At 40.2% G+C, this 18,747-nt stretch overlaps 1 protein-coding gene across 2 annotated transcripts; it reads right to left on the bottom strand.

Moving 5' to 3' along the window:
- Nucleotides 1-68: 68 nt before the first annotated feature.
- Nucleotides 69-15,528, bottom strand: SEC61A2 (SEC61 translocon subunit alpha 2). 2 transcript variants are annotated; one of them, XM_027460571.3, is made up of 12 exons: nucleotides 15,350-15,528; nucleotides 14,218-14,285; nucleotides 10,294-10,359; nucleotides 8,551-8,629; nucleotides 5,869-6,000; nucleotides 5,613-5,722; nucleotides 4,848-5,001; nucleotides 3,764-3,924; nucleotides 2,513-2,710; nucleotides 2,099-2,290; nucleotides 1,868-1,944; nucleotides 69-1,177 (listed from the first exon to the last, which is right to left on the bottom strand). In XM_027460571.3, exons 1-12 carry the CDS (start codon nucleotides 15,354-15,356, stop codon nucleotides 991-993), a joined length of 1,431 nt encoding a protein of 476 aa, XP_027316372.1. In that variant the 5' UTR covers nucleotides 15,357-15,528; the 3' UTR covers nucleotides 69-990. The 2 variants fall into 2 exon arrangements, with proteins under 2 accessions (XP_027316372.1, XP_071900517.1); XM_072044416.1 differs by having other exon boundaries at nucleotides 15,004-15,356.
- Nucleotides 15,529-18,747: the final 3,219 nt, after the last annotated feature.

Below are 18,747 nucleotides of genomic sequence, written 5' to 3'. Positions count from 1 at the left end.
AAAGCCTGTTGGAAATTACTAACAACTGCACATGAATTATGTACCTTGCACAGAAAAGAGACAGGAGAGAGCTTAATTAAATAAGTTTATTGTCTAACGTTTACACTTGTTACATTGCCGCTGCAAAGGGCGACAACATAAATAAATTTTCAGCAGGAACTCCACGTTCCCCCCGCCTTTCCCTTCTATGAACACTGCTTTAGGAACCAGGCCTTGCTCTTTAGACTCACGAAAGCAAAGTGGACATGAAGTTTCAGTGGCACAGTTTTCACAAGTACATGTTTCAAACAAAACTCTACCGGGCTGACTTGCCAGCGTGACAGCAGCTACCCCGCTGTCTCACAGGAAACCCAGGGCAAGAAACAGCAGTGCCCCGGTCCTTGTGATGCAGCAAATCCACCACCAAACCAGTGCACAGGTGAGATGAGTATCAGTCTCTGGTAAAAACATTTGCTCGCCCACCCTTAGAGCTAAAGGAAAGGTGCCTGGGTGGAGACACCGCAAAGGAATAAGGAGTGCTGTGTTCAGTGATGGGGAAATGCAAGTTAAAAAAGTATAAAAATTAATGTAAAACACAGGCTACAAATCAATTTTGTTAAGAATACTGACACGTGGCAATCTGAATGGAGACTTCTTTTTTTTCCTATTAAGGACTGGGAAATAAATTTAACATTTTAATACTGTGCAAAAATGTTTACCAACATCGAGCTGATACATTTTACCATCTCACTGTAGTGTTTCAACAGCAAGGTAGATGAATTGGTTTCCAGCATTACAGGCAACACTAGATATACTTAAACGAGATAATGTAAACTTTATTCTTAAGGCAGCTGGTACTGATGCTGCACACAGGCATGGCTCGATGCCCGTTACAGTAACGGGACAGGGAGCACTTTAAAACAAGTAAAAAGAAAAGAGCATTATTGGACTAAGTGACGCATGTTGTCAAAATACTTTCCCTTTCACACAAACCATGAAATGTTTGGACATCTAGAAAAATAACGCGCCTACTCCTCCAACTTCGGCTTGTTCTTTTACAAATATTTCAAAGTACTGATAAATAATGGTGACTGCAAGCAGAATGCCAGTGCCCGACCCAATGGCTCCTAGGAAGTCAGCTAAAACCGATAGGGCGCCGATGCACAACCCCCCAAACGCAGCTGCTGTCGGGATGTACCTGGAACAAAGGAAAGGATTCGTCATGACACGTTTTCCTGCAAGGGTTCTAGCAAAACATCTCCTACTAAAAAAAACCAACAAGAATATTTAGGGAAGAGTTTAGCATTGCAATTGCAACTCTGCCATTACATCTTATGATCTTCTAAATCATACTTACACAGCGTAGGAACTAAAATAAATATTCACTGGCAGGAAAGCTGCATAAGTAATTGACCACTGGCAAAGCTTTTTAGTTAACAGGGTAACTTTTTCTTGTTATATGAATACTTTGTAACCTCCACAGGACTGAAACCAATGATTTAAACATGCAAGGAGAAACCTGCCTTGCAATCCACACCTGCACGCTTCGCGTACTGCATCAAGTACCACTTCTGTAGCATCATCTTAGTTCAGAAATGGTAAATTAAACACCTGGGAAAATCAAGGTTTCTCCCTTTTAAAAAACATAGAAGAGATTCAACCCAAATTCCCTCCTTACTCTGCTTACACAAAAGACACTACAGGTTAATCTCTCACCTACTGCTGTATACATCTTTTGCATTACCGGGACAGCTGAATGGGAAGGATCTTGACATTTGTACTGGAAACAATCCCGGATTTTTCCGAGCGTATCTGCTCTAGCTGACACTTCCCCAGCACTCGTGCCCACCCAGCAGAGCAGCACAGCTGGAGGTCACCATTTCCTCACCTGTTAAGCTCGTGAACCATTGAAGTGTCCCTGTGGCCTCTCATCACCATTTGCTGCTCTTTGAGTTGCTTGGCAACCTGCGGAAACATGGTTTTATGAACCTGCTGCAGCATTTCACAGTCATCTGGTGTTTAGTCAGAGCAATAACCAATCAGTTAGGAGCTGGTCGGTTCTAAATTAGAGGCAGTGTTTGACAATACAATCATTAGGCACATTTAGCAGAACACCTACGTCTTTTGCCGATGAACCAGACACCTCAATCCAAGTCTTGGAGAAGAACGCACAGGATCCCAACATAAAAATTATATAAACTATGACATGGACGGGATCCTCAAATATTGCACCCATGGATTCTGGAGGGGACAAGTAGTAGCACAGGCCACCAACAGGGTAAGAACGAGCAGGGCCACCACCACTGACATCCTGTGAGAGGGGAAGAAAAGAAGCAATAAGTTCTCCCAGACCTCACCTTCCTATCCCGTGTTCACAGAGGAATTCCTCTTCTAAGTTTAAAACAGCTTTTCCCTACAAATGTTAGGAAATAAGCATTCCAGTTTTCTGCTGGTTAAATATCCAAGTCTCACCATGAAGTAATATAGATATATATTTATATATAATAATTATTTTAAGTGATAAAATACTTACTGCCCACTGTCCTAATAAGTTCACCAAGAAGTTGCCACTAAAACGAACAGACAACATCTGGGAAATAACATAGAGGTTCGAAACTAAGGCAGACTGCAGAATGATGGGAATGTTGGAGGTATAAAAGAGCTTGATAGGATAGCTGCTGTACTGTCCACGATACCGTGCAGACTTGATAGGTAGATCAACACGAAAGCCCTACAAGAAAAAACACAAATGCATCGAGTTTATTTCTAAGATAAAAATTATTCCTAGTGTGCCTAAAAGCTATCCCTGAAGATATCTGCTAGATAAACAAGGAGTGCAAACTCAAGGACAGTAAAGCCCAAAGGCTTTCAGCTGCAGCCTGCGTTACAGATTTTAGGGATTTGTAAGTGTTACTGCTTGGTCGCGTTACATTCTTTTTATATAAACATTCTCTCTCCAATGCTAAGTAACATTCCTCTAAAACGCACTTACTTTATAAAATATGGTTTGATAAAACCCTTTAATGGCTTTTAACTTAATTGGTGAGCACCAGGAGACTTACATTTGCAAGCCCAGACCTCTCTTTTCTGGGGTGGGCTCTTATCTCAGTAGGCCCAAAAAAGCCACATGAATTTGAAAACCACAGAATTCAAGGTTTTTTTTTTGCCAGCACTCACTCTCAACAGCTTGAAAAACATCACGTTTTGGACACACCACAAAACCAAACCAAACCAAAAAAACCTTATGGGTCTACTTTAGTATCCATTTTAGCAAATACTCAAGGTTAAAAATAAACAGCTAAGTATTTCAAGAAAATCTTGGGGAAGTGGGAGTGCAGGGGAGAACACGACGCCATAAGCTATGTATTAATTACACAGTCATTTCCTGAACAAATCTGCATCATGCATGCCCCAAAGAAGCAAGGTTCTCTAGCTGTGGCCAAAAGCATTACTTTTTACCTCAACTATGAATATCATGTGCATTTGTTGTATGACACAAGCACTGCACAAATACTCTTATAGGCTGTATGGTATCCAACAGAATGTGAAATCACATCACTGCCTGCATACAGGTATAAAATTTAACAGCTGCACTGTCACAGAGGCACGGTACAGTACTGAAGTAACACTATTTAAATAAAAAGAATTCCTTACTCAAAGCTGAGATAACTCAGTTTTGTAGTTTTGCTTTTTTTTTCCCTCCCTGGTGAGTGCACTCTGTGGAGTCCAAGCACTTCTACCTATGCAGTTTCACAGAGCTACTACGAGAAATTTCTCATTTTACCTGAAAATATATGACGACAGCAAACACAAATACTGTAGCAATCAGATTCATGAGATTGGGCAAATTCTGTCGGTAAAAAGCCTCCCGCAAAGCACGGACTTTGTCGGTTCGCGTAGCCAGAAGGTGAAATAAAGCAATCACAGCACCCTCAAACTCCGTTCCTACAAAAAGCAAAAAAAAACAAAAGAAGTTTTGAACTGTACATTTAAAACAGATTTAAAAAAATCTTCACAGCTTTCCCCAGGGAATTTTAAAAGTGATATGTCTAATATCAGATTCAATAGGACATAAATCCTGTTACAAGAAATGTATCACAATACAGTGTTCTAATTCACAGAAGGGAGAATAAGCAAGATTATTCTTGGTTTAAAAAAAAAAAAAACAACTATCACACAAAAGAATCTTTTTTTTTCTTCTTTTTTCTTTCTTTCCTGGGGGTAGGAGGAGGATTGGAAAGAAGAAATAAAAGAGGAGAAAAAAATAGCTTTAGAAAAGCAGTAATAAACCACGGCAGAGAGAAATACTGGAAGTCTGGTGAAAATGAGAGCTAACTAAAATCCTGGCTCAGAATTTCAGATAATTAACTAGATTTCATTAATCTAATTAACTTCCTGATGCAAACACAGGATGTATCCTGACTTGGTATTTCCAGAGTCTCTGGACAACCAGATATTGGCTGAGGAACAAACAGATGGCAGTCTCTGAAGACTCAAACAAGCTTTAAGTAATTTGGCGGCAATAACTGTAACAGTAACCTATAGCCACAAACAACAGTTGGATCAAAAACATCTCCCCTGAACATACAGAATTTAATCTCTCGTCTATTTCTACAGACTAGATAATGCTAAAACAAGGCTATTGAGATTTGGAAATCTAAAATCTTCAGTCAAGGGGCTACAGCTCCCATCTTAACTAGTGGGATTCAAATCTGGAAGAGAAAACTTGCAGGTAATTAATCTTCTTGCAAGGCAGATAACATTCTTATCTTCAATGTTTGACTATTTTAGAAGCTACAGCTGATAAAGTATATATATAGTATAATATGTTTCAGTGGATATATAGCTAGTTGTAATAGCACCCATACCTCTGCCAGTGTTGATGGTAGTGGGACTAAAAGCCTTCCAGACAATGGTTTCACAGATATTGGTAGCAATAAATAGGGAAATACCGGACCCCAACCCGTAGCCTTTCTGTAGCAACTCGTCTAACAGCAGCACAATCAAGCCAGCAACAAACAACTGTGGGAAAAGAAACAAAACTGAGCAGAAACAAGAATAAATCAAGTTAGGAATTACATATTAATTACTTGCTTCAGTTATTTTCATCATGCTGGAAAGTGATCTTTAAGGTTTTTTTTTTTTTAACCTAAATACCATTCTCATGCAGTATTTCTGCCCTCTCACGTACACACCTGCACATCTCACCTGGCAATAATCTCTGTGACTTTTCAACATTGACGCAAGTAAACGGACTACTCAGAAAGCACTTTTTTCTTCAATAAAGTGTTTAAGTCTGAGAATCTACTGATTTGCTGTAAAGAATAATGAAAGTTGAATCTTTACTCCTCTGTGGTACTGCACAGCAGCTGCTGCTTTCAAAGTCTACTAATTTCTACGTTTGGAATCAAGCAGCCACTCCTTATCTGAAACATTTATGATATTAATTATCCTGACTTTCTCCCCCTTGATGGAAGATTTAGGAATTTCTCATATACAGGCAGCAGATATGAAGGATGATGCTTCCTGGTATTAAAAATAAATAAAAGGCAGACAGACATTGAAAGTTTTTTTCTTCCAGCCATACTGCATCTAACCAGTTTAAGTTACACACCAAATAGCTCATTACAAACCTGAATTATAATAAGAAGACAAATTCCAGCACCCATTTCAGCAGGATCTCCATACATCCCAGTCATAACATAGACGATGGCTTGCCCGATGGTAATAATCATCCCAAATACTAGAACAGGAAAGAAAGCAAATCCTTTAAAAAAAAAAAAATCTCCTGGATTCACCTACTGAAGAAATCTCACATCTAGTATCACCTCAGCAGACTGCTTTCCAAATAAAATGATGTTCATTAATTTTAATCGGAGCAGCACTCACATTTCTGAGCCCCATTGAACAAGGCTCTGTCCTTTGGCGTATCACCAACTTCGATGATCTTTGCTCCAGCTAACAGCTGCATGATCAAACCAGATGTCACGATCGGGGAGATACCCAACTCCATCAGCGTACCTGACCAGGAAGAAAACCCTATTATATTACTATTTAAACATCTCTCCTAAAGGATTTTTCACTTATATATATCAGGCCTGTTGAAAGACTTCTGACCTATAGGAAACATTTGACTTCTGACCTATAGGGAATGTTTCTCATAATCCTTCAAATGTATATTCCAGTACAGACATAACCAAAACAAAGACCGTCATCTTTCCACAGAAGAAGGGTGCTGTGTTAAAAATCTGCAAGTTTGAAGGCAGCATGACAAACCTATGCAGCTTTTCACCTTAAATATCTTTATGAAACTATGTGAATGATACAGGTCAACTCACACTGAAGCTTAGCAGGTTACAGAGCTAGCTTTTTGATATGTCATGTCAAGGAACCTTTCACCAGAAACCATCTTCTCCTTGGTTGTTTATTCAGTCACTGCTTCAAATGTCACTTTTTGCAAAAGTTTAATTGGGAAGACCACAAGAAAGATGATGCAGATCCACAGAGGCCGACAACAGCACTCTCAGATCCACTTACTCTAGTTAAGAGCACAGAAGTTTAGGATTAAAACAGTTCTTAATAGAACAAACACATCATTAAGATGTTCCATGCTGCCACCTCACCTACTGGTGCAAGGTATCAATGTTCAACTCCAGACAGCTCAAACAGGAAAATACAACTTTGTAAAACAATAATTCTGCAGCATATAGGTTTATGTTCCAGAAAATCTGCCTGTTTTCCCCCCAGCCGCTTCATTTCATGTAATAAAAACTGAGGCATCGTAACATTCTTACACCCTCAGTGCCACACACCCAGTAACTGACCTACCACCATGTACTTGAATTCACATATATTCTCAGCAAGGTCTTGTTTAACTACTGATATCTGCTGGAATTATATTACTTTGTGCTATGGGAGCAGAACTGAAGATACTCAAAGCAATTAAACTCAGGAAAATAACCCACCTTTTGCCTGTAAAATGTACTCTCTTGCCTATACAAAAAACATCTTCCACATCACCTTTTTAGAACAAGAGTATTACAAAGACACCATTTTTGAAATTTAATTTATCCTTCAGTTCATACCAGAAAATCTTCTCCAGTATGAAAATGCTGAAAGTTTATTAAAAAAAAATAGTAAAGCTGAAAACCTGGATGAAAATTACGAAACAAACTGCCAAGTGCTGAATCTTCCCATGTTTCTCAAACTAGAACTTTAAATCTAAGGAGAAAAATAGTTTGGGTAAGGACACATTTTACAAGTTTAATATTGAATTAAGCCAGACAAAATTACTTCTGAACTATCTTTTACATGAACGCTGAAAGCATATAAATCAAGCATGTTTTTTCTGATGTTATCATAATATCCACCGGAGAGATTAAAAGGAGAATCAATCAGCTCACAGTTTTTCAGAATCCTGTATATTTAAGTGCAATTCTGCTCTTGCTTGTAGCATGGTAGCGTTCCATCATAAAATTACCAGAAAATTATTAATGAAAGGAGTATTTAGCCACTAGAGACTTGCTAAGTCTCAATAAGAATCAGTGCCAGTGGATGCACTGTCTGTAAGGTCGTGAGGAAGGTCAAAGGAAGTAGGACCAGTATATTCATAGCTGAGCAGACTAGAAGCTCATCTATTCTCACATCCCACCTCCGAAAAGGGCCCCTTCTCTAGGGGATGTATCAAGCTGTATTTCCCTTTTCCCATGCATATATTAGGAATTTGCTCAGAAACTCCTTCTGGCAACTTCTGCTACTAATTGTAATGTGCTTAAAAATACCATGGGTTGCCCCTTCTCTTTTACACTAAGAGAAAAAAGTGCCTCTCCACACCTTATCGACTTTTTTTTATCAGAGATCAAGATCTCAATACTGATTTGGGAAAATTAGGATGTCAAAACCTTTAGCCTTTTACCTCACATCCTCCAATGACATCTAGTCAATTGACTTAGGTGAAAATTAACTTTCCCACTCCTGTTTTTGTTGCCTTCACAGTCTCTCTAGTCCTTTCTCAGACAGTTACCATTCCGTTTGGGTAGCGACCTCATTTGTAGTCACACTTGCCAGGTCCTACGTTTTAGACTTCTCGCATTAGTTTAAATCTTTTATGTATTTGTTTGGGCTTCGTTTGTCTATTCTACAATAAATTACTTTGGGTTTACTAAACTATAAGCCTATTCATCTCCGCCCTTAGCTTTCCAGCCTATCAAATCACCCATAATGATTTATAATCACCCAAGGCGTTACGGGGCAAAACTGATTTGCACGCATAAGGTATTTTCTTTCTTACCTGCTGGGGGAAAGACTTGATGTTCCATACATTTATCAGGAAAAGGCTTTGAAACAGAATCATCCCCAAAGTTGGGAGTCAAAATGAATCTCATTTACACATCAGAGAGGACCCCATTCCTAAGATGTATGTCTCAGGTATCAGTCAGTTATTCTATGTGAAGAACCTTACAAAGTGTTTCCACTCAACACCTGGGTTCTACAAAATTTAACATCCACCCATTTTTTCCCCCAGTCTGTTTATACCAACAAAACAGCAGAGAAAAGAAATAATCTACTAACCCCTGTTTGACGCAAGAATGACTCGCATCCAATAGAAAGGATCTGCAGAATCTGATGACATGATTCCAAACAAAGGTATCTGTCAGAGCACACAGCAGCATTAAACACATATACAAAGAAAGCTTCCATTAACCCAAGAATCTGAACTTGTAATGACTCAACTCTTACACTCTTTAACATATTTCTTTTTTTTTTTTTCCTTCAATTAAACCAGAATGTACAATAACAGAGATCCTGAGACCATCTATTTTAATCCTCTAACTGGGGTATGACTCAGAGGACTATGCTATGGAACCTAAGACCCCTTCTGCAGGAAAAAAAACAGAACTCCCTAGAAAAAAAATGGCAGTGCACATAAGCTAGATTAGTAAAGCTGAAGATGCAAATGGCTGTCTTAGGCAGTTATGGAGTACTACAGCCCAGGTGGAGCGGGGAAAAAAAAAAAAAGATAAATAGGTTAGATACTACGAATGATTTACAAAATGGAGGGGAAAAAAAAACTACATGATATTCCATTTCTTCTTTCAGGAAAACAATGGAACAAACTGTAGCCAAACTTCTTTCAGAATACAGAAGAAAGGAGGGTCGTTGTTGTTTATTGTTATTATTTTTAAACAGCCCTAAACAAAATTTCTTTTCAGTACAAATTAAAGATCAAGCATAAATTACAACATAAATATCCTCCTCCATCAAGTTTAAATATTCAAATTCTACAGCTGGGAGTATGTTTTTAAAATATCCTAGATGAAACAGTCAAAGTTAGCCAAGTTTATAGAAAAAAATCTTAATTACGTATCTATTTAGCAGCTAGGAAGCACAGATAAACTACATATTCTTCTGTCTCCAGTATCCTTCCTGCCTAGTACACCCAAAAAGTAGATAGGTATGAGAGCTGGGGTTTAGCCTTTCAACAGCCCTTCAGTGTTGTAAACATCCAAGTTATAAACTGCTGCTACAGAGCCTGACCGGGATAGGCAAGTTCAAGTTAATAAATAAATAAAATATAACCTAAAAACCCTAGGCCTGAAGATATCTGGTTCATTCTAAATGATGTAAGAGGCCTGAAAGTTCTAAAAAATAAAATAAATCAAGTAATGCATGGATTTTCTGCAATATGTATTCTTTAACAAACAAAGCTATCTGTTCATAACCCTAGTGCAGGTTTCTAAGAACTCCTGCATTTATAAATATTAAGAATCATGTAAATGTTTACAAAGACCCTGGGGGAGGGAGGTTAGCTAACATCTTCAACAATATATTCAAAAACTCAAGTTCTAAATGTCAATGGAAACACCTCAGAAAAATATTTCCCTGCAATCTTTACAACTCATTTGCTTGCTCAAAAGGAATCAGGTAAGAATGGTCACTTCTGTTTCATTTTCAAACTTGTTACTGCTAAAACTTAAATATAGCTATGAACAGACAGTAAAGAATGCATAAACTTGCTGCTTAGGTTACTCAATGAAGTTCTGCTGTTTACCCTGTAGCCAGTATCAGTATTGCATAGGTTATTTCACTTTTAAAAAGTATTTCAGATTAAATAGAAAGCATTAACTTCGTAGAAATGAATAATAAAGACTATTTCTGAAATAGTCTTATTCATTTAAATGAACTTTAAATACTTAACCACAAAAAGACAGAACTGAAACTGACAGGTCAACATGAACAGAGAACGGCTCACATTTTTAGCATTCTACATACGGAATATCTCCTTTCTGAAACGCAGAAAATATCAACACCTACCTGGCAGCATACTAAGAAAATGAAGAGTGTGATAGCTGTCCATAACACCTTCTCTCTGAACTGGATCTGCAGAACAGATTGGGGACAGAGATTATTATGCTTGTTGTAGTCAGAATTTTCACTCCACCACCACATCAGTGCTGATCATCATTCAGAGTTAGATGTGAAGACGTTGAGCCAGATGGCGTCATTTCTCATCAGAAATTATTTTTAATATGATTTCAGAGTTTTTAGAGACTCATGGTCATGGGCTTCTGGGTAGTCAAAGAAAGCTTATACAGGATCTGGCAGACAGCATGCCTGGTATTTGGTGAGCAGAACATGTTTTATATATAGTATCCTAATACAGGGGGTATTTACAGAAAAGCAGCAGCATTGCTAAAAACGTGAACATACCAGAACAAACATGAAAGATTAATGCAAAAAAAAAAAAAAAAACCTTATCCACAGTGATTTTATCTCTAGGCTTCAACAGATTGGAGGCACAGTTTTGTAAAGCTGAGAGTTAAGTGATTAAAAACCAGAAGAACCATTAGTTTTGGACAGGAATTCAAACCATTCAGAAGGCAGCTTGTCAGAAGGTGTCACAGGAAGCTTAAATTAACCATTGCAATCACAGACACAGACTACAACATGATTTTAAAGGATCTTTTTCCCCTCTGAACTATTTCTATCCATGCAGATTAGGTATAACGATTGTCAGATCATCAGTTGCTAACGTATCGAGGAGATTCTCAGGGCCACAACTTTGAGGCAGAACACTGTAGCTACTGCCATGAGCAAGAAGAGAAGAATCACAACGTTTACATTTGAACCAGAGTTTTTCTCAAAGCCTGAGAGAGAAAGAAAGCATTTGCAGAGACCAGGAGAGAGCTGAGATGCAGCATTATGTTCAAATCCCCACCTCTCCTCCACGGACTGGAAACCCTGGGAGAAGGGTGTTCTCTGCAGACAAGAGCACAGCAGCTACTAAAACAAGAAATGAACTAACATACAAGACAGACACAGCAAAAGTAGGAGATTTCTGCCTCCAACCACTGAATCTGCCTGTAGGGAAGTAACAAGAGAAAGGATTAGTGCCTAGTTTTATAGGCCCTGAGCACCCACAAACAAGAAGCTACAGACTGAGGCAGCAGTGCAGCTTCTCAAACAAAAACTCGGAAATAATCCATATCTTTGTAAGTGAAGACATGCACTTACTTTGAAGCAAAATAATTCCAGTAATTTAATGTATTTACTGATCCAGACTCACTGCTAAAAGAGGACAGATACTAAAAATACACGCAGTACAAAGTTAAAAAAAGAAAAATAGTGACAGCAGCAAATAAATCCAGTGTCTTGTGTTAGATTTTATGCAGCGCTGACCCACTTTACTAAGTGCTGTTTGAATTTTATACTTTAGCTTTTAAGTACAGACTTTTAAAACAAGAAAAACGAGCAGCACTATCTCTGCAGCCCAAACTTAGCTTCTGGGGTATCAGTCTCTTAAGCTGTGTAACTGCCTGAGCTCTCACTTTAACTATGGTGAACATGAGCATTAGAGAAATTCTGCAAGATTCAAATCACAGTTCATTCACAAGGAACAGTCTCTGTGATTCAAAAAGAAAAAAGAAAAAAAAAAAAAAGAAAAAGAAGGCATCTGAATCTGCATGCCAAGAACAGCAAAATACCAACTGGTACCAAAATATTCCAGCCACAAATGATAACAAGCACAAAAAGAGTACATTTCATCATCTGATCAGATTCAACTGGACATTTTATTCCTTCGACATTTTTCTCACTTACAACCTGTGAAAATAAAGGGACTTGAGCATCATCATCTTGGTGTTCTGAACACTGTGTTCTACATCTTTGAAAAAAATCTGTGCATATCAGGGTAATACGAACAAATGCTACTAACTACAAAAAGCAGTACTTGCTTCTGGTAACCAGCTTGGCCTAACAACAAAAGCAACACTCCCCAGTGACAGCAAAAGCCCACTTCCCACCTCAAAAATAATGGAAAAAGTTCAACGGGAGCACATCTGAATCAAAACTTCATCTTCACTGGACAATCAATACAAGCTAAGAGAAGAGGGCTTATTTTTTTTTTTTTTTTGAATCTTCATTTCTTGTCCTGGCCTTAACCAATCCACTAAAATCATTGCTAATTATGTTTGCCCATAAGAGTTCGCAAGCAAACAATAAATAAAGAAGAATTAAGAATTATACAGAGTGACCCAGGCCACTTAACAGACTAGACAAGAGCAAGGAACATAATGTAAAATGCTCAAACGACTCTTCAGTCTAGGAACGATGTTCCCAAGTATATTTTTCACTTCAAATCTGTACAAAGCTGGCAACTGAGAGTCATTGCCTAGACAGTGACCTAGATAGTGAAAGAGACAAAGTGACCCAAGCAGCAAGGACAGGAATTTCAGCACCTCCCTGGGCATCCTTCATCAGCTGATGGAGGACGTGGACAAATAAAGTCTCTCTTCCTCTCTGGCACAGAGAAGGGTAGGAGAAAGCAGCCAAGAGAAAAATCACAACTGTTGCTGAGCTTTACAGAAACCACAGTATCTGTAGATTTATCTTAGCTTCCTCTTCTCATCTACTTCATTAGAAAAAATGGGACAGGCAGATATAACCAACCCATCAAAGATATGCCCTCAACCTGCATGAGAAGACTGCACTATGGTTCACTACTGCAGAAACACAGCACTCATACTTTCTACGCAAAGCAGTTGCATCCTGATCTGAGCACAAGGTCTGGATCTGGAAACTCCTGCTCTAAAGATGCCTTTATCTGATTGATATCACTTGTTTGAAGACCTGTCCTGAGAGGGAAAGATGCTGGGAATCAGCAAGGAATTACAGACAGGGTGAAGAGACAGGGAGTAAATCCCAATCTTCCTAAAAATCAGTCCCAGAGGGGGATAATTGGCAGTTTTTATTGCATCATTTCCATCCAATCCAGCATATTCAGCTATGGTGATGGAACCAACATCTCTTCATCCAGTCCTAACCCTCAGGAATCTCTCATCAGTGTAAGAGGATTCTCCGTGATGGTATCATACTTGCACCTATGTATTTTCTTTTAAAAATGAAAATCAACATTTAGCTTACCTAACATTCACTGGCATGAACATCCCATCAATTTGCTGCTCTAATTAGAACCTTTGTCACCTAGGCAATACCTGAGTGTTTGAGTATGAGAAGTAAAAAAACATTTTTTTTTTTTGACGGGGCCATTCTTTCTGATCCTTCTGATCTGCAGAAATTAATTTTGATCTAGAAAATAGGCAAAGAAGTGGGTTCTAGGGCTATGGGAATAGGTAGATGAGCTGTAATGGAACTCAGTTTATTAGTTTCAAAACAAAGAGAAGTGTCACATCCAGTAGGTGAACAGGGAGCAATTATGTGAACTTTATCACAGATCACTTTCCCACCTCATCAAAGGGAAATGGTTATTGGAGTAGGAAACATTTTGTTTTGTAGAAAAGGAAGTACTAAATACAAGGTTCCTGAATTCCAGCACAGGCCTTTTAAAAGTAATACCTTAGCCAACTCAAAGCCTAGAAGTGTCACCAGGACTTAAAGCCAATACCAACAGTGTTATCCACAGGAAAAAAAGCTTCAAAACTCTGGTTTGGTATATTAACGTAGATCCCATCATAGGGAGCTGAAAGTAATAAAGTTAGTCTAGAGATAAGACATGAAACAAAATGAGTTAATACAATTACCAAGTGGAACGACTTATCAGAAGGCAGTTAAGATTTTATCATTCTGTTAACCTTTCACCTTAACATGGATTTCCTCTCCTCCAAAGAACCTGTCCTACTTTAGGGCCCACAGTCTGTGTTAGTATTGTAGCGTGGACTCGAATGGCACAACAGTCTTATCTATGAATCAATACAAATAAAAACATGATGTGGCACTCACCTTTCTTTCCGGCTTCTGGATTTCAGGTAAAACCGCACAGAAGGGCTTAATAACTTCCAGGAATTTAACTGGTACAGAAAAACACACCGCAAAAAGAAAAACAGGGAAAGAAAAAAAAAAAAGAGTGAGAACAATTTATAAGGCAATTATTTCATCAACACACACTCTAATTCAACGTCTGAAAAATAACTCCCTTTTCTTGAAGCTGTTGAAAAATGGGTAAAAATGTGGAAGAGAATCCTCTTTTAACACAGGTTTGGCCTATCTATTCCTCTAATAATCTGAGGGGAGAAGTAACACTGGATATAGCACAAGAAGTGAACTAAATTATATTCCATTTAAAAATAAATGGAATATATTCCATATATATATATAAATGGAATATACATACCGGTCTGTGCCTGCTATACACAGCAGCAAAGGATGCTATAGAGTACCCACCCAGAGACCAGCACCTTGTGGTTTACATGTGTATGTAGGTGGGAGAAAAGAAAAAAAATCACTCAAATACTTTTAGAAATTTTAACTTAAATCACTGCAACACCTATTCTGGCCAGAACTCTGTGGGATTTTACTTTAACTTTGGTCCATCTCTGCTCACAGCTTCTCCTTTAAAAACACGGAAAAGCTCAACAGTTTGAGCTCTTCTTCTGGAAAAAGAAAATAAATAAAAATAAAAAATAAATCCAGAATGTACAAAGGTGGGCAATTTCCCTGCCAAAACCTGCAGGGTATCGCCAGCCCCCCCCCATACACACACATATTTGGCTCTCCACCAAAACCCACCAGCGGGCTCCCCTTCCACCAAACCGCACTCGTTAGGCTGCGGAGCGAGGTTAGGCAGCTTTTTGGGTCGAAATGCCGTGATTTATGCTCACACTCCCGGCTGGGCCACGCTTCTCCTTCACCCCCCTCACCGCTCATCCCACAGCCTGGCTTCACGCCCCATGGCGCGCCGGGGGGGGGGGGGGCATAAAAACCCACCCCCAAAAAATCTCCGACCACCCTCGCCCTGTCAGTGGGTGCTACCGACGCCCCCCTTCGTCCTGCCCTGACCCCCCCGGGCCATGTTCTCCCCTCAGGGGGGACAGCGAGGAGGATCCCCACGGCCGCCCCCAGCCCCGCTACTCACTGCCCATGGCGGCGGCGGGGCCGGCGCTGCCTCAGCCGCTGTCACCGCTGCTCGCCCTCCCTCAGCCGCCGCCGTGACGTGAGGCCGGGCGCAGGGCTCCTCCCTGCTGGCATGGCGGCAGCCGCTCCTCCTCCTTCTCCTCCTTTTTCTCCTCCTTTTCCTCCTCCTCCTCTCTCAGGAGCCAGGGGAAGGGGAGCAAAGCCTCTTCAGGTCCCGCTGGCGGCCGGGCTGAGGCGGCGGCGCCTCACGGCTGCCCCTCGCCGCCCGCCCCTTGAGGCGAGGAAGCTCCGGCGCTCGTTAATTATTGCTAATTTCTCCTGAGTTTTGGGGTTGCTTTCCTCGGTGGCATGTTTGCTGGATCAAAGCAGTGCCCAGCTGGTAAACGCAGCGGTTTGTTTTCTGAAGTGAGAGGCTGCTGCTTGCAGCCCAGCCTGGCTGCATCTCTCTGCCGGGTTATTAAAAAGAAATAAAGATTAGCGGTGTGTGTGCCTGCTGTGTCTGACTGGTGCCCCCAGTCACCCACATCCCAGTTTGATAAAATCATGGGTATGTCCCAGTTTAATAATATTACGGGTACATTGGTAAACTGACCCTGAAATATGAGAATATCTGGAGTGGGAATGGGTATCACAGAAACCAGTATCAAACCCTTCTAAGGAGCTTTCTGTTAGAGCAGGTGATGGTCTATAAATTGATGTTTATTAGAATTTATTGCAGGGTTTATGTGTGATTTAAAGCATAAGTATTCATCATTAATTGGCCTTGTGTCTTACTTGTAGATGTCTGGGTTAATAGCTGAGCTCCAGGTAGTTTTTTGCAGTTAACATGTGTTCAGATTTTTAGCCATGCTGACACAGACCTTAAATTACAGGTCCTCACTCACAGCAAACCTCCATACCTGTAAGTTGCTGGTCCCCGTTTTGATGATTGATAAAAGATCCAATCTGTACTAACACAGATACACCACTGCAGGTATGCTGAAGAAATATCACGGCATCATCAACAACGGGTTCCCAGTGATTGAGGTTTAAAAAAAATGCAAATTTGTTTTCTTTGCTTGTTCCAAATGAATACTTCTTGGGTGTTCAAAATTGTAAGCCTTCAAATTTCAGACTACATTTATTTCAAATCTAAAATAACATCACTTACTAAAATATTTATTGTATTTCTTTTCCTGATGTTTCTTCTGTAACTGAGTTACCGCTGTCTTTAATGAAATGCTCGACCTAACATCTCTTTCCTTTGATGTCTTTTCTTCCAGTCTTGCAATTCCACCTGACAATCTTGAGCATGTGTCCTTGACTTGTACATTTCATCTCGCATGCCACAAGGTGCAAGTGCTGCAACACTTTTCTTTCTAGTCAGTTGTTTTTGTTTGTTTTTTACTATCTAACAGCACATGAAGATTCATTTCTACTTTTTAAATGACCCAAAAGTTCTCATGTCCAGACTGGGTCCTACTCTGTTACCCACTCACCCAACTTCCATTGTGTTTCATCTGGCACTTTCCTGAGCACACACAGAAAACTCACTCCCATTGTCAGTAAGCACCCCCATCTGGCGCTTTCACAATTTCTCTTTTCTGAAATGCTTTCAAATTGGGTAAGTTCACAAGTGTATCACCACAGAAGCAGTAAAGGTGATCTCCATCAGACGTAAGCCCAAAAGCCTCCTTCTCTGCTCAGGATTTTGTATGGTACTGGGTACCCAGTCTGAACGCAGGGGCACTGAGGGCCTCTAAAGGCAACGCGTCCCAGCCTTGCAAAAGCAAACCAGCACTCGTGCAGGGTGAGCCAAGTCTGCATGCAGAGGCACGCAGAAGGAAAACAGCTTTGTGTGCATCCAAAAGCAGTGGGGGAAACGGTGTTAACATCTAACTCAGCAAGGGCTTTGTCTTGCTCCTTGTAGCTGTTGGCCATCACAAAAGAGCAGCATTCTGCATCAAAAGAGAGCAGCAAATCTGCATCAGCGACACCATGAGAGTAGTGCCAAAGCTCTCTCTTCTTTACCCCAGCATCCCTGGGTGGCTACATGGCACAGCAGTGCTGGGCTTGGGGACTGAGCAGCGCTACAGTAATAGCTGTGTCTGAACACTCAAGTGTCCTTTATTTGGCTAGATAAACCTCCACAGCCTGTGCGTGAGTGGTGCATAACAAGGTCAGGTTCAGGAAATGGGAAACTCAAAATGTTGGGTCTGTTCTTCCCTTTTGTGTGCTGTCATAGTGAGAAAATGTGGCTTTATGTAACCATCAGTTTGGAGTCAAAGGTGATGTTTATGCTCTACAACTTTCTTAGCTACAGCTGCAGCCAAAGTAACGCTACTCTTCTGCCTCCTTTTGCTACTTACTGATACAGAGGTTCTTTGTGAGCAGAGTATGAGAGATAATTTGTACAAAAAGCACCAAGCACAACCACCGCCTGCTTGGACAAAGCCTCTGAAAAACTGAAGCACGCACCCCAAGTATTCTGCTATATCCAAGCAAAATATAACCATATTTCTGTAAGTGCAGCTGCTGCTATTACATATTTATGGTAAAAAAACAGTAAGAAGTAAAGGACAGGCAGAGCTCCAGCTGTTCTCAGGAAAAGGGATTTCTATGTGGATGAGTACACTGCTCAGAGACCGTGGAAAGAAATCCCTGGGCACTCAGAGCAGAAGTTTAAACCAGAATGTGTCTTGATTAGATAACGCTATTCAGAATGCCTAAAAAGTTGTGAAGTTTGCTACAGCAAAATGAAAGAAATATGACTTCACGTCACTGTGATGAGATAAGGAAGTTACATGAAACAGGCTACAGAACCGAGATTACAGAGGTTACTTCTGGGTCATATAGATGAATGACTGAATGAGTGAGTTAATTAGGGTACAATACCAAACTGTGCTTCAGAGCAGCTTTTGGGAGCTGTTCCCTCGGCTGTATTCTATTAGGTTAAACCCCACTTGCCTCTTCAAAAAGGTGTTTTGTGCACAGTGGCTTTGGTTTATTCAGGCATGCTCCCCCAAACAACTTTGGGAGACATGGGGAGGTGCCAAATTCATACTGCCACTGAGACCATAAAAGACAAAATGCTGGGGAAAATACTGTGGTGATGGGAGCACTGCCTTGGGGCAGTCAAGACTGAGGGCAGCTTTTGCCTCCTTTTGCCATTTGTCTTCATTATTCTCCTGCTTAAAGTCAATGTTGTGCTCATTTATCTCTTGCTTCCCAATACTGATTTCTTTTTTCCCCAGCTGGCAACTGTGCTGAAACCTTCCCTCAGGGAGTGAGTGCTAAGGCTTTCCAGCCAGGAACTGCTGGGGTAGCATTTGGCTACAGAAATATCTCACCAGGTGGGAGTAGAGAGCAGTTTGGCAACTAGCAGGCAAAGGGCTTTTTTTTTTTTTTTTTTTTTTTTAG

The sequence above is a fragment of the Anas platyrhynchos genome, chromosome 1 (genome assembly GCF_047663525.1).
Source record: "Anas platyrhynchos isolate ZD024472 breed Pekin duck chromosome 1, IASCAAS_PekinDuck_T2T, whole genome shotgun sequence".
NCBI classification, from domain to species: domain Eukaryota; kingdom Metazoa; phylum Chordata; class Aves; order Anseriformes; family Anatidae; genus Anas; species Anas platyrhynchos.
The sequence above is the reverse complement of the archived record's forward strand: the minus strand, read 5'-3'. Positions and strand labels throughout refer to the sequence as shown.

What these genes read in the sequence shown, in the direction of transcription:
- SEC61A2 (XM_027460571.3), bottom strand. An exon ending in CATTCTTGCGTCAAACAGGG is followed by an intron (nt 6,001 to 8,550) that starts GTTAGTAGATTA and finishes CTTCCTGGTCAG; the next exon opens with GTACGCTGATGGAGTTGGGT. An exon ending in TACCATCAACACTGGCAGAG is followed by an intron (nt 3,925 to 4,847) that starts GTATGGGTGCTA and finishes TGCTTTTTGTAG; the next exon opens with GAACGGAGTTTGAGGGTGCT.